Raw genomic sequence first — 25,836 nt, 5'->3', positions numbered from 1 at the left:
CATAGGCCAGGGCCCAGAGCTCTCTGTGAGTGTAGGTGGGCTAGCACAGTTGAAGGCTCTGTCCCTGTCCCTAAGGGGTCCACCATTCAGGAGAGGGTTCTGCCGGGTAAGACCAGCAAAGGAATTCCATGAAAGCTAACTGACTAGTGCCTCACGGAGGGCTTGTGCCAGACCTTTCCCTGTGCTAGGGGCACATGAGACAGAAATGTTGATGTTATTATCCCTTACTCAGAGGAGCTCACACCTGGTTCAAGGCATGAAAGGGTAGAAACATTGGGTGGAGTAAGAGGAAGGAGAGAGCATTCCAGGGATCAAAAATAGGCTGAACAGGGCCTCCCCAGTGGTGCAGCAGGTTGAGCGCAGCGCTGTGAAGCTGTCTGCAGCCTCTGCAGCGCTGGTTCAATTCCCAGCGGACCAGGACGATACCCACATGGTGCGGCAGACCTCTCCTGTCTCCTCCGCCATTCCCCTCTGCAGTGCTTTCAGTCCTTCTGCCTATTCTGCTCCCCACTCTGTCTCTGGTGAATCCTCTCACCCTCCCACGCCTCTGGCCTGTACCCCAGCTCTTGTATAAATAAATAAATATTTTTTAAAAAAATAGCCTGAAAAAATACTTGTCAAGAATAATTCTAAGGTTCCCTTTGAGGAGAAAAGTAGTGGTTCGGCCGGCGTCCAAGGTGGATGTCAGGAAGCTGAGGGAGACCAGGCTTTGGAAGAGCTGGTGTCTTGAAAAGAGTAGCTTGGGTAGAACGTGGATGGGTTTCTTAATGACCCTACGCCTGTTTTCCTACCTGTAAAATGAGACTAACACCAGTCTCACAGGCCACGGTGCAGATGCTATCCTGCAGGTGAACGCGCTCAGTAAAGAGAAGCTGTGATTATAGCTGGGGGGACACAAGTGCGACAGAGAGAGCCCCGAGAATTTAAAGGGGGGCAGGATGTTTGAGGACCGCGGGTCATAAGGGCTTTCAAGAGCAGGCTGGGCGCGCAGAGGCTACTGGTCCCGCGGGACAGACAGGGCGTGAGCCCCAGCAGGCCGCGGGAGGAAGCGGGCGGCAGCGCCCTGAGCCGCGGGGCGCGCGGGGCCGGGGCGGGAGCGGCGAGCCCCTCCGCCAGCCTCGTCCTCCCCGGCACCCGGAACTTTGGGTGCGCGGAACCTCGGTGCCGGAGCGCAGGCGCGGCGGACCCGGAGGACGATGGAGCGGACGCGCGGGCCGCGGGCCGAGGTCGACGTGCCTGAGGAGGAGGAGGAGGTGGGGGCGAGCATGGCTGCCGCCGTGGTGGCGGCGGCGGGCGGCGCGGGCCCGGCAGTGCTGCAGGTGGCCGGCCTCTACCGGGGACTGTGCGCGGTGCGGAGCCGTGCCCTGGGCCTGGGGCTCGTGTCACCGGCTCAGCTGCGTGTGTTCCCGGTGCGCCCCACCTCGGGCCAGCCCCCGGGGGGCGCCGACGCCAATAGGGTCCAGGCCGAGCTCGAGGCCAACCCCTTCTACGACCGCTACCGCGACAAGATCCAGCAGCTGCGCAGGTGCGGGGCCCGGCCAGCCGGCGGCGGCCAGGGAGGAGGGGTGGCATGCGGCCCGAGCTTCTGGTGTATGTGGCGCTTGAGTCCTTAGCAGAGTCCTGCGAGGTGGACGCTGGTACTGGCCCACTCTACAGATGGGGTGTCTGGGCTCGGAGAGGCTGGGTCACTTGCTTCAGGTCACACAGCTAGTGTCAGAGCTGGGCTTCTCTGCAAAGCCCAGCCCCTTTTTCCCAGGTGCCCAGTCGGCTCTGGGCTTGAGTTCTCCATCCTGTGAGGTGGTCTCTTTATGACAGCCTTTATGAGGCAGGCGGGTCAGAGACTACTGTCCTTATGATAGAAATGGAGGCGTCCAGAGAAGAGACTCGACTTGCTCACAGTCACATATTGAGTCAGCTGAGGCCTGGCCTAGAACTCGTTGAGTTTCCTGGCTGAGGGTTCTAACTGTAAGGAAAGGAGATTGGGGGTGGGAAGGGATCATCAGTTGAACCCTGGCATTAAGATGAGGAAATTGGAGGGTCAGAGAGTGAGAAAACTAACAAAAGTCGCACACAACTGGTTGGCATTCATCTGACTCCCACACTGCTCCTCAGCTTCCAAAGGGAAGGATCTAGAGATTAGAGGGGTTGATGTGGGTCACCAGGGCCATGGGTAAGTCTGTAGAGTTGAAGTGGGATGAGCTGAAGAAGACCAAAGTTGAAAGTTAAAGGGGACTGGGAGAGAGCTTGGCAAGGAAGGCAGGCAGTTGCCTTATGAACACTGTACGTTCTTTGAATTCTGTCTCACCTCTGCTTCCACAGACTTCATTTACACATCCATCTTTGGCTGGACTATTAAGAGCATCTTCCTGCTAGACTTCCCCAATTCCAGCATTGGACCCCTCCACTCCACACCATCTCACTGCTGTTTTGGAATGATCTTTCATCTCTTTTTGAAAGAATGATGGAATAAGTGAATATTTTTACCCTCCTAACAGTATTCAGATATACTCAAGTATTTGTCATCTAAAAACTTTTTTTTTACTTACATTACCCTACAGCGTCTGATCCCTTTCACAGAAATGTATTTGAAGTATTGTCCTTCATCAGCTCTCATTCATTCTTATTCATGAGCTGGTATTATACTCCTTCCCACAAGATGATTCCCATTAACATTTACAGTCTTTATCTCCTGATACAGGAGCAACTCACTGGCTTTGGACAATGTCCATTTTAGTGTTCTACACAACACCCTCATGCTCTAGTACCTGCCAGTCTCTGGCTTTATTACCAAAACTCCTTTGAGCTCTGTGGTCTGGCACAAAGGAATTAAGGAATGGGGTTGGGGGTGAGTGTTCCAGATAAAGGGAGGAGCAGCTGCAGCAGCAATGGTACGAGGCATGAAGCTAGTTCAACCTTTTGGGAACATATGAGCAAATTTCCACCATAATCTCTACATTACATATTTTTTTTTAAAGATTTATTTATTTGTTTGTTTGTTTGTTTATACAAGCACCGGGTACAGTCAGAAGCATGGGAGGGCGAGAGAATTCACCAGAGCCAGAGTGGGGAGCAGAGCAGGCAGAAGGACCGAAGTACACTGCTGAGGGGAGCAGCGGGCACTGCAAGAGAGGTCTGTGCGCCATACGGGACCCTCCTCGGTGGCCGGGGAGCAGCCGGGGATCAAACCAGTGCCACAGAGGCTGCGGGCAGCTTCGCAACCCAGCGCTCAACCGCTGTGCCACCGGGGAGGCCCTCTACATTACATATTCTAATGTACTTACATACATGTCTCCCACTGGATAGTAAGCATCTTGATGTAGGTACTGTACTTACTTCTGTACCTCCAGAGCCCAGCAAAGTAACCAGCAGGCAAGAGACAATAAGTTGTTAACTCAATGAAAAGGAGAGAGGAGATGATAAGCTGATACGAGACAAGTATCAGGGAGATGGGAGGGAAAGCTTTGTGGTTACAAAAGAAAAAGAAGGTGAAGTTGAGGTAGAGGAAAATGGAAAGGGGAATAGGAAAGTGAGGCCAAAAAAGGGTCAGTAGAACTTGGGCCAAGTTAAAGGAGAGGGCCTGTCCTTAGGGCCCATAACCTAACAGATAGGATATCATAAGATTCTTTTTTTTTTTTTTTTTTTTTGGAGACAGGGTTGGGGAAGGAGAATGGTTTATAATATTAGGTTTCAATTATAGCCTTTTAACTGAGCGTCTGTATATACGACCTTATGTTCATCACCAGAATTCTAGTTCCCATCTATCATCCAGTTTACCTACCCTCGTGACATAATTTTAGGGAATTTACAGTCCTGATTGGTTAGTGCTGGGGCATACTCACTGAAACCTGGCCTCTTGGGGGACTAGCACAAGTTCAGTATACGCCAACAACAAAAAGGCTTTGTGCCCTGCTAACCCCCTTGTGGTCCGTTCTCTGGGTTTTTGCATCACACTCTACTTTGGTAAATTGGGAGGATTTAATCTAGCTCCAGGCTCACTATATCTGTAGTGTAGAAAAACTAGAGGGTGCCCAGAGATCAGGTCCACTGTGAGGAAAGATCACAAATCACATCTATGAAGAAAGACTAGATAAAATGGGAAATTTAACCTAGAAAAAAGAAATTTAGGGCGTGGCCTAAGAGTGATTTTTCAAGTACACATATAAAAAAAAATTATACCTCTTATGTAATAAAAGGAATTCACAATCCTCTTATTCCTGAGGATGTAAGTTACAGAGAGAGAGATATAGTCTACGGATGTTTTTAATAATAAAAGATGCCCAAGGTGTGAGTATATGGGCTATATTGCCTAGGCCACCCGTTGCCCTCTCCATCTGCTCACCTTTGTAGACCCAGATGTGACTCTAGCCACTGACCTGGTCCTGGTGCCCGCAGTCCTGGCCAGGCAGGCACCACCCCTGCTACACAGTACCCCTGGTTTGACTCTTCGCTAGTCAGGGCACTGCTGATCAGCCTGGAGGGGAGAAAGATGTGCCCCTGTGCATAGCAGTGAAGGAAGTAGTATTTGATGTTCTCTCTAGAAATGAGTTTTGTGGAAAAGGGACTACCTACAGTGCTTGATCAGGACAGACTCCACCCGAGAGGTGACCAGGGTGTCCTTGGATCCTGCAGACCTCACCCACGACTCTACAGGTCTCATAGTTGAGGAACTGGATTCCCTGGATGATGTCCTCATCAAAGTATCATATCACTGGCTACACAGTCTGACACATTCTTAAAAAACACACCCCCAACCTGGACTTCAGACTTGAAGACCAACCCTATTTTGGCATAAAAGGATGAATTCTGATGTTCCATCTACTGGAGTACGTTTTCTGGAGAGAGGGTCTGAGAGATGCTTAGGTGCTAAGTCTTCTGCAAAATAGGTTTCCTGAAGCCTCTGAATCACTTGGCTCTGAATAAACAGAGGTTTAACTTGCTGGGAGAGGGTGGTGTTTGGGGAGGAGGAAGTGTCTTAGAACTAGGTGTGTGCAAGTGAAAGCTTGACACCTAGGATTCCTGCCTGAGGCAGTAACCCACAGGAGACCTCAAAGTACCCTTCCAATCTGAGGATTTGAACTAAGTGTCCAGAGAGTAAGTGCCTGAGGGATGAAGCCCTCTGTCACCATAGAGAAAAAATGCAAGAGGAAAATGTTACAGTGGTTGAATAAGGATTTCTTTTTCCGCTTTCTTGATTTGTAGGTCTATGCTCAGGCCTAACTAGCTGAAGGCAAATCTCAGTTTCTGAATGCCTGTGTCTTCTCTTTCTGGAAGTGGAACATGTTTTGCTATTTCAAAATCCGAAAAGACCCAAGCAGTTTAACCTTTGTTTTACCTTTGATCAGATCTGACCCAGCTGCTTTTGAGTCACGACTGGAGAAGCGCAGTGAATTTCGGAAGCAGCCAGTGGGGCACTCCAGGCAAGGTGATTTTATCAGAAGTGTGGAACAGAAGGTAAGACCTGCCATTTTGTGTCACTGACTCACCAGTGCTCTACACTGCACCCCCTGGCCCTTCTGGAAGTGGGCTCATTGATGAGTCAGCTAGATGAACATATCTAGCCACTCTCTTCTCAGCTTGGTCTCCATCCATATCCTGCTCTCTCTGGTAAAATACTGTGGCCATGTGGAGCTATTCAGAGATTAAAAGGGTCGTCCCTTCTCACAGGAGGTGCAGTTGAGTGGTCAAGGCAAAGTACACATGGCACTTGACAGTAGGGATGAGGGAAATAAGTGCTTAATACATGTTAGCTGTCATTATACTTAAATAAGAATCAAAACGGGGGGGAAAGCAGATTGAAAGGTGTGTAAAAGATGATCAGTCTAAATGCAGTATTTTTCAAACTTTTTGACCCCAACCCATAGTAAGAAAGATATTTCACTTCATACTTCAGTGTGGGTGTATGATTACAACTGAAAATTTTTACAAATCAGTGCAAGTGCATTGACCCCCCTCCCCATTTTTAAAAAGACTTTGGCCACAATCAACTAAATTGACTTCATAAACTGTGGTTTGAAAGATACTAATCTTAGGTGGTTTCTAGAACATATTGGAATGGGAGAGTCAAGAAAGAAGCATGAAGAATAGGCAGTGATCCAGGTGTGGGCTGGGTGGGCCTAAAATAAGGAGTTATAGTGAAAAATTAGAATCCTAAGCTGTGTGTTAAAATGAGAAATGTTTATTTTATATTGGAGAATAATTTTTGCCTTAGATATCCTAAATTTTAAGAGAATCCACTCAGACTTGAATTAACTGGTTGAGTTACTTAACAAGATCTGTAGTCAGTGGGCTAAATCATTACAAGATTGGGGAGCAAATTCAACCTCCTATGATAAACATAGTTACAACTTTACAAACACCTCTATAAAATATTTTTAACAAGTATAATTTCTTATAAACATTTATAGTGTCAAGGTTGCATATATTGGAACCTTGGAAATATTATTGTATTATAAACTTCCAATATTACATGGGAAAGCTCTTTGCCTCTTTATGTAAACAGAATCAGAACATTTAACTTCATAATGACAAGATACATAATTTGAATTATGGCAATTCCTGGCTTCATGGTCACTTACTATCTTTCTTATCTAGCTAGATGGAAGAGCATGGCTCACCCATACTGTCCATTCCCAAAACCTTTTCTTTGAGTCAGAATGATCCACCATCAACTTTTTACAAAAAATGTTATGTTTTTTTTTTTTCCTTTTCCCACATTGAAATGAAATGTAGACATTATAACCCACCGTCACACATAATTTCAGAGGGAAAATATCAATGTTCATAATAAGACACATAGTTTTTATGTAAATTCTGGGGCACAATTACACTGGGAGAGCTAATGCTGTCATCAGATGCTTTCACCTGTATGTGAAATCACCATGAACTTATAAGCAGCAAGTGCTGACTAGAGCAGGGATATTGTATTGGTGAGTTTAGAAACTCTCAAACCCAGTGTTAGCAGCAGCCCACATGAGATTCCACAATGTATCATCTTCTCTCAGTACATAATAGTTGCCTTTCTGAAAAATTCGGTGTTTATTAAAGCCATGTTATAAAAGCAAAGCCAAATTAGATTCTGGACCTAGGTAAGTATAAAAAAGGTTTTGTACCTATAAGGATGTCTTGCCAAACATTGAAAAGTGGTGTAAGATGAGAGAATAGTCTTCATTATGAGAACTCATCTGCAAAATTATAGCTTATTTGGCACCCCTACCCCATCTATAAATGCATACATCCATTTTATTATTGTGACAACAAAAATATTGTCCCCACGGTACATCTGTAGGGGAGGAGTAAAGTATCCAGTTAAATTTTTTGTGAAATACTTTGCTCTTGAGACTTTGGCATATAGGTTCAACTGTATTTTAACTACTTTATTTCTTTGTTTCTAAAGTCCACATTTTTAAAACCTTTTAACATGTCCAAAATTGACTTAAAATTGATGCTATGTGAAAGTATTACGTTAATATTTAATTGGCATCGTTTTCTGATACATAAACTAATGATACACCTTAAGATCAGTGGTGTCTTAGATTAGATAAAATGCCGTAAGCTTACACTTGAAGCTAAAGTTTACTATTTCCATAAGTGCAAATGGAAGTGAAGACTGGATTAGAGGGACATTGTAGGGGAAAGACTAACCCAGTATTAGTGATCGAAAAGTGGAAGGCAGCTGTGTAAATGGAGGATTTCTTTTGTTTCCATGAAAATGCCTGAAAGTGAGTGTTATGAAAATGAAATTCTCCTTTTTGGACAGCTCCCATTAGGGTGCCGCCATTGCAAAAGGAATGTGACCAAAGAGATCTGAGTATGTCCAGCAAGTTTTTCTATACCAAATTTTTGTCTTGTTTATGGGTCTGAATTCTATGGTATCATTTATGACAGGTTTGGCACAGAGTAGTGAAAGGAGAGTTTATGCAGAAAAGTCACAGAATCCCAGGTGTAGATTGTCCTCCTTCCCTCTGAAAGACATGGTCTCAAACTAAGAAATTGAGTGGGAGGCTTAGAACAGCCCACAAGCAATTTTTAATGAGATACTGAGCACCGCACCTAAATAGGTGGGCTTTTTGTTAAGAGAAAGTAATAGATTAATATCCTATCTCATGTATTTCAGGCAGACGCTTTGGGGAAACAGTCTGTGAGCAGAGGATTCACTAAAGATAAGGTAGGTTTCTAATTCAATATCCAAATCTGAAGTCATGAAATGTCTGTAACCAGAGGCTGCAAATTTGAACATACCATATTTCAGTGATTTTGTGTAAGGTGATTTTCCCACTATAGCAATGAGAAATATTTCTGTGAATATTTGTGTCTTGATAGGACTCCTAGAATAGTATTGGTCCTGAATGTGCCAGAGAAAGTGTGAAGAATATGCAGTCATGCCCTTCCTTTCTATAGAAAGTAGTTTTTTAAAAATGAGATAAAAACATTTGTCACTGAATTTGCAAATAAGAATCCACCCCTTGTAGAACAGAAGTTAAATTGAAAGTAATAACCAGAAGTACCTGGTGACATAGAGACTCTCTGGGGAACAGAACTGTGAGGACCTGCGTGGGCTTGGGAACTCCTCTGAGCAAGCTGGTTTCCTTATTTTTGTTCATTCAGAACCTGCTTCATGGTCCTGAAATGTTGCTTCCCACAAGACTTACAGAGTGCTATTGTTTCATTTTTTAATTGTGACAGTTAATTGCCTTTTATGTTCTTATTCAGACTCTCAGTTCAATCTTTAACATTGAGATGGTGAAAGACAAAACTGGAGAAGAAATAAAACAGGTAATGAATGAAAATGGGCGGCATACTTTATGAAAAAGTGTACTCTGTGAACCAAATCTGAAAGCAGAAAGGAGCCTGTATTTCTTGACACTTCTTTCTACCCAAAATGAAAGGTAGCCACAGAAAGCAAAAGTGGTGAAAATAGTGACATAAGAAAACTTTTTCTTGTTTTCACTTCTTATATCTAATCATCTCACATTCTCACTTTGTCTTTCATTCCTGTTGCCCACATTTTTTTTAAATATCACTGCTCTGTACCTGGGTTAGTGTACTGCTTTTCTAAATACGTTTCCCTGCTCTTATTTTGCCCACTCCCTCTTCCCCTGTGATATCCTTACCAGCTGACTCCTCTTCATGCTTTCATATGGAGAAAATAGTGTATTTCAGAACACAGACCCTAAAACCAAACTGCCAGTTTTAAGTAGCTCTGCTACTTACTGGCTGAATGACTTTGATAAGTTAGTTAACCTTTCTGGGCATTAGTTTCCCTTTCTGTAAAGTAAAGTTAATGATAGTACTTACAGAATTATTTGGGGGAATTAAATGACTTAATATGTGGAAAACACTTAAACTAATGCATGGCACAGAAAGTGCTATATTTATGTTTTCAAATAAATGAATAAAAATAAGTATTATGTTAGTAACTTCATGAATGTTCAGTGACTTCCCATGTTCCTTGGTATTCAGAGTCCTCCTTTGTTATAGGAAACTTCTCAGACAAGATCTGTCCTGTCAGTCATTCCATATGCCTTGATTTGCATTGCTCTTTACATTTTCATGTCTGTGATTCTGTTTGCTCTAGACTATCATAAGCTTTTGGCATTTCTTAGAGGTCCTTGAACTATATTATAGGAATATTGAGAAAGTAAAATAATAAAAGCAGTCAACTATGTGTCATGTGCTGTACTTAGTGCTTCATATGCACTATTTCATTAGGCTATCATAACCACCTTGTAAAGTTGGTGCTGAAGAAACTGCAACTTAAAGAGATTAAGTAACTTGGTCAGTGGTAGTGGTAGGACTCACCCCATGTCTGTTTGACTCTGCGTCGTCATATTCCTTTATATGAAGTTGTGCCACTTGCCATAGTTTTTTTAAGTGTTTTATTTTATCATTTATTTCAGCAAATATTGAATATGTATTAAATATCAGACTCTTCCAGACACAGAAACAAATGAGAGAATCCCCTGCACTCAAGGAGTTTTAAGCCTTGTGGAAAGACAGAAATAAAAAATAGCTTCTGTTAATAGAGTTTTATATAGACTCTCAAGGAGACCTCAAACTTTGCCTTTGAGAAGAAGTGCCAGTAGAAAGTGGACACCAAGCGTGTCCTTTAGGGGGGAGAGAAGCCAGGCCCAAGAGGCCTGATCATATGACAAATAACATTTAGACCTGTAATTTTAGATACAAGTTTGTGTTCATTAAGAGAATTTTGAGGGGCCTCCCCGGTGGCACAGCAGGTTGAACACAGTGCTGTGGAGCTGTCCGCAGCCTCTGCGGCGCGGGTTCAATTCCCGGCCGGCCAGGGAGATACCCACATGGTGCGGCAGACCTCTCCTGTCTCGCCCACTGTTCCCTCTCAGTAGTGTATTTCGGTTTGTCTGCCTGTTCTGCTCCCCACTCTATCTCTGGTGAATCCTCTGACCCTCCCACGCATTTGACCTGTACCCCAGTTCTTGAATAAAAATAAATAAATCTTTGGGAAAAAAAAAAGATAATTTTGAGGGGCCTCCCTGGTGGTGCAAGCGATTAAACATTAGCACTTTGAAGCAATCCACAGCCACTGCAGCACGAGTTTGATCCCCAGCCAGGGAGGTGACCCATATGCCACAGCAGACTTCTCCTGTCTCTCCTGCTGCTCCCCTCAGCAAAATATATTTGAATCAGTCTGCCTGTTGTGTTCCCCACTTTGCCTCTGGTAAATCCTCTCACCACCACCTCCCCACCCCTGCACCTCTGGCCTACTCCCAAGCTCTTGTATGCATAAATAAATAAAACTTCAAAAAAGAAAAAAAGATAATTCTGAGTAACCAAGGTCAGCTATGTTAGGAAACATCGATCTATCTCATAAACTTCAGTGTTAATTCATAAACTAAAGTAATATAAATTCAATGAAAGTAAGCAAGATACGCTGTCCTTAAATAAGAAGTAAGTATTTTGACATACAAAAGTAAATAAAGCAAAACAATCCTAGACTGCATTGATAAAATGTTTTGCCCAGGTCCTAGTACCCTATGTTGGTATTACAATTTAATTAGTATCTTTGGCTAGGGTCCTATATTTTAATGGGTAAGTTGACAAAGCAACTCTAGAAGGGTTTCAAATCAACTCTAACATTCTTCACCACCAGATAACTCAGGTATCACTTTAGCTATGGTACCTTCCCTGACTTCTGTGCCTTGCTGATGCTGCCATTCTTTGCTTAGCATTTGTCTGTTCTCTTCTGTCCTGCATGCTTATCTTCCCGGCCTCCCCATTTACCGGGCTAACTCCAGATCATTGTTCAAGGTATATCTCCTCTGGTACTTGTTCCCTTATTTCGTAAAGTGTCCCTTTATTGCCCTCAGAGCATCTTGGGCTCTGGTTTGCATTGTTATATGATGTGCTAAATACAAACCTATGTTATTTTACCTAATCTTTACATTTCTATGAGGTTGATGTTAGTGCTATTTTATCAATGATTGTTTTGGATGTAATTTAGTTTTAGCAATTTGCCTGAAATAGCATAGCCAGGAAATGATTGGAGCTGAGATTTGCATCCAGTTATGCTTGACTCCAGACCCTGGGTTCTGAATGATTAATGTCCTGGCTCTGAGAAGATCCACAGTGGCTGGGGAGTGTGGATTTTGAGAGGGGAAAATAAGATGTGAAAAAAAGAAATTATCTATTACACGCAAGGCCCTTCTTGGGGAAAAATGATTAGCAAGGTCATGGAATCCATTTCTCTGGCAGGAATTTGTTATTAAGAGTTACAGTTTAATCATCTAGTAGAGTAGGTGGTATTAAATCTTTTTTGTAATCATGTATTAGTAATAAAAGCATTATGTTGTGTTTTCCTCCCTTTTATCAAGTAGCATATTACTCTGAGCAGTGAAAGCTGTCACCATTTCTTGGAACAGGTTGAAAAGATTACCCACATGTCACAGACACCCTCTCTTTTTTTGTACAGATTTGGCAGCAGTATTTTGCAACAAAAGATACAGTCTTCGCAGTTATTCCTGTAAGTAGTTTGGAGGGAAAATGAAAGTGTTATAGCATGAAGGTCAGGGCTCTAACCTTAGTAGGCAGTTGCCTTTACTTTTCCTATGTTTATTGCCTCTTGAGAACTTGCATTTATAGCTCTGAGGGTTTTTATTATGCCCTGAGCACCAAAGATTGGAAGCTCCATATGGTGTATTTATGGCTCTTGTTTTCCTTCTTTCTAGTTCAGAAATGTCTCTTTGAGTCAGTCTCTGACAAGGGAGCATGGTATAAGTTCATGTTGCTAAGCAATTTCTAATATCTTTTATTTCTTTTTGGTGTTTTCCAACCAAGCTATTGGAATTTAAGAAAGGGTCTCTAGCATAACTTTCTTCTTTCCCTGTCTGTAAATGACCTACACCTGAGCTGACTCAGTCTTTTTTCTGGCATTTCCCCTTAGCATGTGGCCTTTAATTTTTTTTATTTTTTTTTATTTATTTATTTTTTTTTTTTTGTTTTTCCCTTCTTGAATTGCCTGTCTTGGAGATAGTGATTTCTACTTGAACATTAAGTCTTTGACTAGAAAGCCAGGTTTCTGACTTAATTGTCCTCCTGCTGACTTATACCATAAGAAAGCATTTGAGGTACTGGGCTATCAGCTATTTCTTCAGTTCTTTTTCCCTGAAAAGGAAGTAGCTTAAGTTAAGTTTATATCAAGTACACAAATATATACTCAGCTTACATGCGTAAGTATAAATTAAGAAAGAAAACATATAGACAAAAGGGTAAAGCCTTTTGGTTATTGTGAGAATATTGCCCTTTTTTTCCTACCTCTTATACATATATAGCCTTGTATTTCATGAGTTCAATGACTGAAAGAATCTGTACTTTTCATAATACTTTAGATTTCTGATGGTGAATCATTGAACAGGCCTTCTTAGTTCTCCCTCGGACATACTCAGTGACCTTATACCTCCAACACTTGGCGAGTCCCCTAGAGGATTTGAAACAACACAATTCTGTCTAGAATTGAACAGCAAAGCACATATCTGGTTTTTCTTCTGTGTCAAAAGAGGAATTTATAAATGATGGAATTTGAAATTGTTTTATTATATTTTAGTGCTAGAGAGTTCAATCTTGGTAAATTTAAATGTGATTATGGCCTTTTATGTTTTCTTATTTGTGAATTAATTTTACTTTCTTCTAACCTGCAGAAAGAGAAATTTGATTTGATCTGGAACCGGGCTCAGTCATGTCCAACAGTAAGTTTCTGGCTGTCACATGAGGGTTGCTTATCTATGTTGCCAAGCGGGATATTTTCTACCAATCTCTTCATACTGTCTCACATGTGTATATGTATAATAACATGTATAGACCACAAAGTAAATATGCTGTATGAAAGAAACTAAATCCCAAAGAAGTACAAATTCTGTATACAAAATTAAAGAGAGTGTAGACTGACCAGTAGTGACAGAAACCAAGTCAGTGATTATTTTGGGACAATTGAGGAGAGAGATATGAATTACTGTGGAGACTTTTGGAAGTAGTAGATATATTCTTTATTTTCTGGTAGTGTTTTCACAGTATACATGTCAAAGCTAATCTAATTGTACACTTTGAATATGTGCAATTCATTACATCTTAATTATACTTTAATCAAGCTCCAAAAAAAGTTTTACCCCTAATAAGGTATAGAAGTTATCTAATATACTATTAATGGAAGGAGTCTGAAAATTTGGCAATAAGGAAACAATTCTATGACTAATGTATATTACACTGCTTATATTTTGTTTTGTTTTGACACTCTTCTTTTCTCTACTCATTCCCAATTATAAACATCTTGCCCATAAAACGAGTATTTTCTTAGTGTTTAGTCTAGAGCCTCACTCCAATATCAGCCTCAGATGATAAAATATGAAGTGATTACATTATTTGGAGCAAAAGTAAATTCACTAGCACTATAAAGTTTAGAAATTGAAAAAGATCCAAATGTTCATCAAGAGAAGAGTAGGGGGCCTCCCTGGAGGTGCAACAAATTGAGTGCAGCGCTGTGAAGCTGTCCACAGCCTTTGTAGCGCAGGTTTGATTGCCAGCCAGTCAGGGAGAAACCCACATGGCGTGGCAGACCTCTCCTGTTGTTCTGCCAGTTCTACTCCCCACTGTCTCTGGTGTAATCTCTCGCCTTCCTGTACCTCTGACTGTACCCCAGTTCTTGTATAAATAAATAAATCTTTTTTTAAAAAAAAAAGGGGCACCAGATTATATTATTTTTAAAAAAAGAGAGAGAAGAGTAGGCCCCTCCCCGGTGGACAGGGGTTAAAAGTCTCAGCTGGTGAAGCTATCACCAGCCACTGCAGCACACGAGTTCAATCCACGGCCAGGGAACTAGCCCGCATGGTGCAGCAGACCTCTCCTATTGTACCTGCTGCTCCCCTCGGCAGTGTATTTCAGTAGATCTCCCTGTTCTGCTCCCCACTCTGTCTCTGGTGAGTCCTCTCACTCCTAGCACCTCTGGTCTGCACCCCAAGTCTTGTATGCATAAATAAGTAAATCTTTTTAAAAAAGAGGAGAGTGAATTGTGGTAGATTTCTATGCAATTTCATACAGCAATGAAATGAATGAATTCACATTATATTTATCAACATGGCTAACTGTCAGAAGTATTAACGTGAAGTGAAAAATGCATATTGCAAAAGATTACATATGATTTGATAAGTGAGATTTTTAAACATGTAAACAGTACTATTTCTTATTTTCTTGTGAATATACATATACTATGCATATACTATACATTCAAAGTATAAAAACCTGATGGGAGTGACAGGCAACAAATACACATAGGAATGTAATTGGGATGGGTTATGAGAGAGCTTTACTTGTATCTCTCATGCTTTATGTCTTAGGTGAGTTGGAAAGCATATAAGTATTTTTTATATTATCTCATAGGAATTTCATAATTTTTAAAGTTTTAATCAAATATTGAAGAAATGTAGTGAATAATACAGGTATAGGACATAGAGCAAATGATTTTATTTATTGATCTCTCCTTTCATATTTATTTCCCATAGTTTCTGTGTGCACTACCAAGAAGGGAAGGTTATGAGTTCTTTGTAGGACAATGGACAGGTACTGAACTCCACTTCACTGCACTTATAAATATTCAGGTAGGTGGCTTGTGTTTGTCCCCTGGAGGAAAGCCTACCCCTTGATAGGAGTCCTTACTAAGGCTCAAGGGCACAGAGTGTCTGCTAACTCCCAGTAGTATTTGCTGTGGCATCAATAAATTGTCATAATTTATATGTTGGGTGCTATAGTGGTTAGTTGTCTTTTTAACCTGAACTATAAGTCTTAAAGAGGGCTCAGTGTCTTACAAATGTTTTATTAACTCTGTAAGATGCATAGTTTCTATCCCATAGATGATGTTGTTTGCTTACCTCCTTCCTTTCTTTTTCCTTGTTTTATTCCCAAATGTTAAAGATCAGATTATAAGTGTGATTGATATTCTATATTTGGAGGTCAAATCTGACCCCCCAAAAACGTATAGTTGCTGTCAGTCAGTGGGCTCACTGCCAATGTATATAAAAGCCAATATTATGAGAAATAAAAGAGGTTTACTGCAAGGTCACCTGTCAAGGAGACAGGAAGAGAACCTCTTTTGGGCAGGAATTTTTATAAGAATGGAGGAATATGGGTTGGGGGAATTAAGTAGGAGGGAGCTGTGAGGCTTGATAAAATTTGATGGTTAGTTATGAAGTGGTCCATGCAGGCAGAAACGTGGAGCCTCCCCCCACTCCCTTTGTCTCTTTTGGTTCCATCAGTGGTATCTGAATTCTTCCATATAAGTTTCAAACTTTGCTATAAAACAAACCTTAAAAGGAAAGTTACATGTTTGGGTTTTTTTGGTGTAGGGGTGTGAGGGCAAATTAACCTTAGTTTCATAATGGCTTTGGAGTTGGGAAAAGGGAGTAGAAAATAGAATGAAAGGGCAACATTTTACTTAGTTATTTTATAACTCCGCTAGTGATCATTTATTGGGCATATACTATGATAACCCATATTTGATGTACTTACTCCATGTCAGAGGTTTTATATGTAGCGTTACTTAATCTTTGCAAATATCCCATGAGATCGTTGCTATTATTATTTCTATTTGCAGAGAATAAAGTGGACTTGGAAAAGTTGGTTCACCCTGCTAATAAGTAACAGAGCTGGGCTTGATTCTGGGTTATTGACTCCTGTGAACTTAATCAGCATGCTGATATGTTGGGGACTATGCCAGATCCTGGAGATCTGTGGTATTTCTCTGCCCTCATGAAATTCAGATACAAATATAAGGAAAAGATCCAGAAATATATTTATGACTAAATGATCAGTATAACAATCAGTATAATGTTAGAAATGTGTTCTTAAGATTGCCCTAGTGACACCTAGATATTTACATAGAAAAATAAACATATCTTCCCTATTAAAAAAAAAAAAAAAACTAGCAATAGTATGATATTGATAAGACTCTTCCTGAAATTTTAGAAATAAAACCCAGAGATCTTTTTTAGATGTATGATTGTTTCTACACTGTAGGTGGACTTAGCTTTGAAGCCAGCCTTCTTCCTAGTTTGGACTTGAGGTCTGGTAACCACTGCCCTGTCCATTCCTCATGAAATTATGATGTTCCTATTCTTTTCCTTGTACCCATACCCAGATTATATTTTTAAAATGCGCATTACAAATCTGACCCATGTGCAAACTCTCCAGCTGTTTGCTACAGCTTAAAAGAGCTCAGTCTTCAGAGCCAGCCAAGGGGACTGGATTTCAACTGTGAAATGCACTAGTCCATAAAAGTGGCAATTACATAGGCATATTGCTTTCTTTAGAACTTGATTTGGTAGCTGCTTGTGCCATTTTGTTTTTAAATATATGGCCATGATGAAGGATTCACTGCCTACTGTAAACATTTTCTGGGAAAAAAGCCAGACCTTTTCAGTTGAAGACACAAATAACACCATGCAAACTGTCAGTTTCACAGTACTTTGGCAGACCTGACCATTCCCCTCACATACCAGTCCTCCACTCACTAGCCACCCAAGGGGCTGTTAAGAGCCAGAATTTCCTCCAGACTCTCTATTGCTCTGAAATTGCAGTATTTTGTGGTGGTACCTTATTGAGCCTTGATAAGTGTTCTTCCTTACAGACCCGAGGGGATGCTGCAACCAGCCAACTGATTTTATATCACTACCCTGAACTTAAGGATGAAAAAGGCATAGTGCTCATGACAGCAGAAATGGACTCCACATTTCTGGTAAGAATTGACTTTTACTTCTTTGGATATACCTGGTGGCCCTGAAGGTGTTATTCTTCCACTAAAATCCACAAGAGGTAAAATTCCAGAGACCTACATGTACTTATTTCTTACTTGAAGTTGACATTAATTTTGTCTTGCTCAAGCTCCTCCAAACCAAGTTAGTATGGATCCTCAATCACTTACGTGCAATTTAAAAGTCCAAAAGTTTTAAAAACAAAGCTTTTTTATAATTCATTTGGTTACATCTCACTTGAACTCCTTTAATAGCTGAACTAAAATAGTAGAATGCCCTCAGAGCTAAGATACAATGTTTTAAGGAATAAATAATGCTCAACTGGCCAAATCTCACTTGCCGGTAAAGCAAATGAGATGAGGACTGAGAATTTACTAGATTTCACAGCATGAAAGACATTTATGGGAGCAGTTTCAGAAGAGTGGTTGGATAAAAGCATAATTAGGGTACATTTAAGGAAGGATGGGAAAAGAATTTAGAAAGTGAGCATAAACGACTCCTGTAAGAAAAGAGAGAAAAAGGCATTAGGTGGAGGGGGAGACATGAAGACAAAAGTGTTTTTTGTTTTGTTTTAAATATGAGAGAAATAACATCATATTTGTATGTTAATGGAAAGATCCAGTAGAGAGGGAAGTACTGATAATGCAGGAGAAATTGTTGAAATGGTATTTTTGAATGGGTAAATCTGAGAATGAGGGGTTGATCTTTGCTAGAAATAGAACAACAGGAGAGAAATCAGGATATAAGGATACAAATACAGTTAAATGAATAAAAATGACAGTAGCTTATAGACATTCTCTCCAGATTTCTTCGGAAACAAAGGTCATCAACTGAGAACAAGGATAGATAAATAGGTGTTAGACATTTGAAAAGAGAAAATAGGAAATTGTTTTCTAGGACAGAAGTCAGCAAACTATAGTCTGAGCCAAATCCAATCCACTATCTGTTTTTAGAAGGCCTGTGAGTTAAGAATGTGTTCTACGTCTTTATTTGGTTGCAGGATGAAACTAAAGAATGGTAATGTTTTGTGGCCTGTGAAAAGCTTGAAATTCAGATATCAGTATCTGTAAATAAAGTGTTAGTGGAATACAGCCATGCATTATTATCTATGATTGCTTTAGCTCTATAACAGAGAGTTGAGTAGTTATTTCATCAGACTGTAGGGCCCATAAAACCTAAAATACAAACTTCATCCCTTTACAGAAAGTATCTCCAACTTATTGAGCAACACGGGGATTTAATATGTTTATCTTGGACCTTAGAAAAGCCTTAAGGCCACTACTTAATGCTAAGAATTAAGAGAACAGACGGGAGTGAATAAGGAGGGGAGTGTATGCTTTCCATAACCTCCATGACAGACAGCTAGCTGCATACATCTCCCTCTGTCTTCTCTTCCTGTCCACCATGCTAATGGTCTTCAAGCTAGTAGTCAGAAGTCTTTACACAAGCAAAATCTAGGTATGTAAAACCCTAGGATATAACAGCTGAAACAGGTAAAGGCATCTGAAGCATCTACACAAAGCCCCTAAGACCCTATAGTTCGAACTGCACTATTTTAGAGTGAACACAGCTAAAATTACCTCTACCTCCACCATCCTCTGCCTCATGTAGAAGTTGATTATGAGAATCCCTGCAGGGCAGAGGCTCAAAGAGTAGTGGTATCTGCCTCATATCATAGCATTGCACTTTAGAAATTATTTGTTCTTGAGGCATGTTTGAGTATAAGAAAAGTAAAATTTGATGAAGAGTTATTGACCTTGACAGTCTTAATTATCTTGCCTCACAAGACACAGTATCAGATGAAGTGGAGGGAGTACCAGCTTGGGAGTCCAGAGATCTGGTCCTGGCTCTGCCATTTGCTAGCACATGACCTTGGGCCTATCCCTGAACCTCATCTGCTTTGGTTTCTAGGCCTATTAAATCAGGACTGCTGATCTCTGAGGCCCCTTCCAGCTCTAAAATTCTATTAATTTGAAATAGCCAGCACTTTGGAAAAAGGCTTTTGATTGAAGATCTAGTCTCAGAGATTAGTGCCTGCTTGTAAGAAATGACCTGAAAGCCCCACAGGAGGAAATGGAGGGAGAGCAGCATAGGGTATTTATAAACTCGTCTCCATCATTCTGTACCTAGACACAGCACACTTTTGACAGTGCATTTTAGTGGGAATTTTCCAATATCTTTTGAGGTTTGATTTTGGCCATCTGAACACAGGGACAATGAAAAAGTGCTTCTGACCAACTGGAACTGGAAATCATATAGGAAACAAAAGTTAGAGTTGTTTGAGGTAATTCAAGTTTTGAGTGTGTGCTCACCTCTCCTGTGGTAACAGAGTAAGTGGTCTGGTCACTACCTGCTACTAGGCTTTAGAGAACGTGGACCCTTCTTTTTCCTGGGCCTTGCTGGTGGATTATAAATAGCCACAAAGCAATTACTGCAAAATTCAAAACAACAAACATTTAATACCTCAAAATATCTGGGTCACAAATGCAGGAGCAATGTAACTAAATGATTCTGACTTTGAGTCTCTTATGAAACACTGTCAGGGTGTTGACTTGGGTCATCAGAAGGTTAATTGAACTTGAGAATCCACTTCTGACTTTACTCACACAGCTATGGGTAGGAGACCGCCTTTCTTTGACACATTGGCTTCTTCCTAAGATTACTTGAATGTGTGTCCTCATGAGCAAGTGATTCAAGAACGATGGCAAGACAGAAGCTATAATGTCTTTTATGACTTAATAGCAGAAGTCATTCTCCATCATTCCACCATAGTCCTTTTGTTACAAGCAAGTTGCTCAGTATAGCATACTCTCTAGGAAAGGGAGAGTGGGTGCCATCAAAGTGGAGTGTGTCATAAAGTGGACAAATTTTAAAGCTAAAATTTTACAAAACACACCTGGTTTTGACACTAGTTTTCTGACTGAGGTGGTGCCAGAAACATGTTTTATTCAAGAGTTTGTCTGGTTAGTCAATAACTTACTACTCACAGACTGGTTCTTGGATCTGGGTAGTTACTGTTGCTCTTCTGCTCTTTTTTTCCCCCCTCACCCTTGAAACACAACAGTTATTTAAAGAAGTGAATGAAAGAGAAATTTCAAATATAAGCATTAATTTATTCAGCAACCATTCACCAGATGTCACTATGTGCAGGGATGTAAAACAAGCACATACTTTGAGGAATTCACACTAGGGAAGACGAGAAAAAAGATTAAAAATGCTTAAGTATAGGGGCCTCCCCAGTGGCGCAGCAGTTGAGCGCTGGGCTGCTAAGCTGCCTGCAGCCTCTGCAGCACCGGTTCTATCCCCGGCCTCCGGGTGAGGGTCCCACATGGCGCGCAGACCTCTACTGCCGCCCGCTGCTCCCCTCAGCAGTATGTTTCGTCAGTCTGCCTGCTCTACTCTCCACTCTGACTCTGGTGAATTCTCTCACTCTCCCATGCTTCTGACTGTACCCAGTGCGTGTATAAATAAATAAATAAATCTTTAAAAAAAAAAATGCTTAAATATATTATGTTATGATGAATACTATGATGGATCTAAGCCTGGGTAACTTGGATATGCTAGAAAAAGACATCTAATCAATTGGGCCTCCCCCGTGGCGCAGCGGTTAAGTGCTGGGTTGCAAAGCTGCCCACAGCCTCTGCAACGCCAGTTCGATCCCCGCCCGCCGGGCGAGGGGCCCACATGGTGTGCAAACCTCTCCTGCCGCCCGCTGCTCCCCTCAGCAGTGTACTTTGTCACTCTGCCTGTTCTGCTCTCTGCTCTAGCTCTGGTGAATTCTCTCGCCCGCCTGTGTTTCTGACTGTACCCAGTGCTTGTATAAATAAATAATAAATAAATCTTTAAAAAAAAAAAAAGACATCTAATCAAGATGGGGGATAGAGGAGTCAGGGCAGCTTTCTGGAAGCAGCGACGCTTAGGTGAGGGCCCCTGCTCACTGCAAGACTCAGACATCAAACTTGGCAACCATGTGCTAGGAAAGATCTCACCCTTCTTTTTATCTTACAGAGTGTTGCTGAGGCACAGTGTATCGCCAACCAGGTTCAGCTCTTTTATGCTACTGATCGCAAAGAGACCTACGAATTAGTGGAAACCTTTAACTTCAGACCAAATGAGTTCAAATATATGTCTGTCATCGCTGAATTGGAGCAAAGTGGTCTTGGAGCAGAACTGAAATGTGTCCAGAACCAGGATAAAACCTAAAGCCGAAGGGTTTACTGATAGAGTCTGCTCAGCCTTGGAGAATCTACAGCACCCACCCCTCTGAACTCTGGGGAAGGAGCTCCACATCTACAATGAACAGACTCTAAGGATTAATCATGGAGGCGAGCCCTATTACTTGATATTCAGGAATGAAGGTACCCAAACATTCTGATAATTATCTCCCAGCATACTTGAAGTTTCCTTTTTTAAATGTTTAAATTCCTAACCAGAGAAGCCAAGGATCCACAAGATGGTTGACTTGATGGTACAGTGTAACAACACATTTGCATTTTGGTTTTTTTTGACTTCACAGCTTGCAGATGATTAGTTCTTCATCATAAATTTAAGACACGATAATAAGCTTGAAGACCTGCTGTAGTTAGCTGTAGGCTTTGTAAATTCTTCCTATGCACCACTTGGCTGGCCAAAAGTATAACCCAAATATCCTATTTGCTTCTAGAACAACCAGGTATTGTGATCAGGATTATAACTTCACCTCTATGCCCCCTAGAGTTGCCTTTAAAGTGTAGCTGATTTAGAGTAGCAGTAGATTTCAGGTATAGTTAACCACACAGGTACAATGCCTGTATTTTATTAAACCACAGTCTATGGCACCTGCTTCTTTGACTCTGCCTGTTAGAAGGAGGTGTATTTGAACTAAGTGAATATGTGCAGTGTAAATAAACAACACTTTTGTAAGGATAGGATCAACCTAGATTTGCATGTTTTGTTTTGTTTTTTTAAACAACTCAAAGTTGTGCCAGTATTATATAAAAAAGTGGGTGGAAGCAAATGTCCCCAGATTGGGTGTGGGGAAAATGTAGCAATAAAATAAAGTCTGGTTTACCATCTTTGTTACACTACATAGTGAAGTCTAAGTTGTGTGCTGTCCATGTGTCACTGCTGTGGACTAATTTGATCAGAACTCATCTTTGGATTCCAGTAGTTGCTTGAAACGCCAAAAATAAGAACAGAGCTCTCCAACACTGCAAACTCATGTTTGGCTTGTCATGTCCTATTGTAACTCCAAGTTCAGAGATAAAAGAGGGTGATGGTTACTCACCAGCCTTCTGAACCTGAGGTCCCAAGTATTGTGTCAACCATGTTTTACTGTGCATTTCCTTTTCTTAATCTGTCATGTTCCACTTTGCAGTTCCTGCCTAAGATCTGGTTATAGGTAACTGAATATGTTGAGTAAGAGTTTAACCAATATTTGCGGTTGGTTTTCTTTATCACAGGAGACTTTTTATTGGTTGCGCCTCTCCCCAAGTTCTTTAAATGGAATTGAACTTATCATTATTTTCTGACCTGTGTATTTTGTTGTACTTGGGAGTCTATGTGTAGGGAAAGACAGATAGTATTTGTTTAACAATCTGGAGAAGTTGCTATTTTTCACAGTTTCTCTGAAGGCTGAGCTATTTCCTAATGTAAACTCTGGACCTGTCCCTAGCTCTGACAGTTCATTTTTGAGAAACTTGAGTGTGGATGTATTGAGTCGCAGGAATCTTTGAAATCAGATGGAGTTGCTTTTGTGGGTATCCAGTTATGTTTGCTTTTTTCCCTCCAGATGGACCCAGTTCCAGCCATGGTATGTTTTCATAACACCTCTGCCAGAGGTGAGAAAATGATTGGAAAAGAAGTAAGAACTGGCTGCTCATTTTATTATTCCTCCCAGCTTTGCCCTAAATTTTCTTTTGCCAAAGATGGATGTATCCTTTGACAATTACACTGAACAAGATCAAAGTACCATCTGGCTATTCTTTATATTTTACCATAGCAATAGCAAGATCTGGCACAGAACCAAATGAAAATTACAACATTTAATCAGTGAATTTGTCTCCTGGTACATGCTGTTATAGGAAGTGGATAGGCTTTAGATAAGTGAGTTAAGAGTTAACTGAATTGGGATTCATTAGCTCTATAGTGTTGAACAAATTATTTAAATTCTCTGATTCTGTTTCTTCATCTGTAAAAAATGGGGATGATATCTACCTCATAGGATTATTGTGTGAATTAAATTAATATATATAGACTATAATAGAGTTTAATATCAACCCCTTTTTATCTTCCCTACTCCCATAACACAAGTTAGCAAGAACAATACAAGTTAGCATTTCAGGTGTGCCGATCATTCTTGATTCCAGTTTAAAGAGTAAACCTTATGTCACAGGTTCTCAAGCTCTAAGACATAGTAGAATTGCTTAGAGAACTTTAAAATGCACATGGCCAGGTCCCAGACCTTCAATTTGCTGAGTCAGTTTTTGCAGGAGGCACTGGGCAATCTATTTTGATATGTGCTCCAGTTGATTCTGATGTAGGTAAGGAGCCAGCCACACTAAGAACCATTGTCTTAGGTATTCCTCACAAAAAATGCCCCATCAGCCAGATCTTTCTTCCCTGTGGACATTAACCTTAGGATTGTGTTCCTTTTCTCTTTGCCTCCCACAGTGGTCCCTTCTGCATACTCTACATTATACTTATTTATTTATGTGTCCCTTTTCCCCAGTAGACTGTGAGCTCCTTGAGGGCCAGGATTAATCTCCATTCTCAGTGTCAAGGACATGGCCTAGAACGTAGAAGATACTCAGTTGTTTGTTGAATAAAAAAATGACATAGATTTTAGCCAAAACATTATCTTGTTGTGTGTGTGCCTATATTTAATACTATGAATTTAAGAGAATCTCGTGACACACATAGACCATGAACTTAGTATGAATATTTGCAAACCAAGGTACCAAATTATACATGAAGTCTCTGTCTCTCACCTAATCCGCTGGCATCACTTTGGTGGGCTGTCTGCTCAGGGCAATTCAGCAGTTGCTCACAACCTACTCTTCAACCACCATGTTAGGTGCAGACACAGAAATATAAAGTAGGATTATTCCTGCTCTCGAACTCTGTTCCTGCCACCACTTCTGTCTTGCCTCTGATTCTTTGCCTGCTAAGAGTTTCCCTCATCTTTTTCTTAGGATGTTTATGCTGCTGCTGCTTCTCCAACCAGTTTGGAAGTGGGAGCCACATGTTATTTTTTGTATTCTCCACACTACTGGCCTTTGCGCTCTCTTCGAGTAGAGGTATAAATCCCCAGGTCCCTAGTCATTTGATCTAACCTCAATTCAGCATGCACTGACATTTATTCAGCACCTATTTTATTCCTAGCGTAGTTACGGGAAACTGGGTGAGACAGAAGGATACAGGACAAATGTGGCCCCTGTTCTCCTGGAGCACATTTTTGTAAAGAAAACACATGAATAAACCAATAAGATTATTTCGATAATGGCAATGCTAAAAATTTTTAATGTGAGAGAAGGTGAAGTGGAGGCAATAACTTAATGGGTATGAGAGCCCTCTCTGCAGGGGTGACAGCTAATACTTGAGTTGGGGGAAAGTACCAGGTAAAGAGAACAGCCAGCGCTGAGACCTTAAAGCTAAGGATACTTATTTCTGGGCAGATTTAAGGGTACAGCCCTTGCTTTGCTTACACACACACACGCACACACCGTGGTTTGAAACACCACTACTGAGTCATATTTGACTTGTGGTCCACTATGATGCCCAGATCATTTTTGTTGGTATTGTTCCTACATTCGTGATTTGTCACAGATCCCCATCTTGCATTCTTATTTCTTAAACCCACATTTATCCTCCCATTTTGACCTTGCCTCTTCATGGGAAGCAGCTAACAAATCTTATATTTTGACTCTGATTTTGCAGGGAAATCAAGGAAGCATAGAGGTGTTTTGCTGACCCTCACTTGGTGAATGACTCCTAACAGACCCTCTTAAGATGTTTGTTCCACTACCTAAATTTCTTTCATTTGATCTTTGCACCAATACTGTGAGGATATTATTACTCCCGTTTTACAGAACACAACACTGCAGAGACAGCATCATGGGTGTTAAGAGTAAGGTCTACATTAGAATCCAGCTCTGCCTTGTATTCACTAACCTTAGACCAGTTATACACGCTCTCTGAGCTTTTGTGTTTAATCTGTGAATTAAAAATATTAGTCCTCTCTCAAAATTGAAGAAAAGGATTAAATGATACAGTTTATGTAGAGTGTGTCACACATAGTGAAAATTCAAAATAGTAACTGTTAGATTAAATGTTTTACCTTTTCAGGGCACATATCTATGTAGAGGATGTGGGACCTTCTACTTCTGAACATTGACTTTCTGCTTCTAGAACACAAGTTTCTATTGTGCTATTTTTCCTGCACTATGTTGCCATTTTCAGAAATTCTTTTCCGGGAATTTAAAGAGGCTCAAACAGTAGTAATCATGCCAGAGAGCTTGGCATGAAGCATTTGGAAATCTCGGGCCTCCCTGGTGGCACAAGGGTTAAAGACAGCGCTATCAAGCTATTGCCA

At 41.0% G+C, this 25,836-nt stretch overlaps 1 protein-coding gene across 2 annotated transcripts; it reads left to right on the top strand.

Annotated features, from left to right (window-relative positions):
• Positions 1-1,196: 1,196 nt before the first annotated feature.
• Positions 1,197-24,131, top strand: ATPAF1 (ATP synthase mitochondrial F1 complex assembly factor 1). 2 transcript variants are annotated; one of them, XR_005122882.2, is made up of 10 exons: positions 1,197-1,525; positions 5,343-5,451; positions 8,114-8,164; positions 8,710-8,772; positions 11,942-11,992; positions 13,167-13,214; positions 15,021-15,116; positions 17,141-17,248; positions 21,273-21,622; positions 23,035-24,131. XR_005122882.2 is itself a non-coding variant. In XM_037499155.2 (9 exons), the coding sequence occupies exons 1-9, from the start codon at positions 1,197-1,199 to the stop codon at positions 21,465-21,467; spliced, it is 1,050 nt and encodes a 349-aa protein (XP_037355052.1). In that variant the 3' UTR covers positions 21,468-24,128. The 2 variants fall into 2 exon arrangements, 1 of the variants encoding a protein (XP_037355052.1); XM_037499155.2 differs by having other exon boundaries at positions 21,273-24,128.
• The last annotated feature ends 1,705 nt before the right edge of the window (positions 24,132-25,836 follow it).

The sequence above is a fragment of the Talpa occidentalis genome, unplaced genomic scaffold, assembly GCF_014898055.3.
Source record: "Talpa occidentalis isolate TD23 unplaced genomic scaffold, MPIMG_talOcc4v2.1 talOcc4.9, whole genome shotgun sequence".
NCBI classification, from domain to species: Eukaryota; Metazoa; Chordata; class Mammalia; order Eulipotyphla; family Talpidae; genus Talpa; species Talpa occidentalis.
This window is presented reverse-complemented; position numbering and strand designations above follow the sequence as displayed.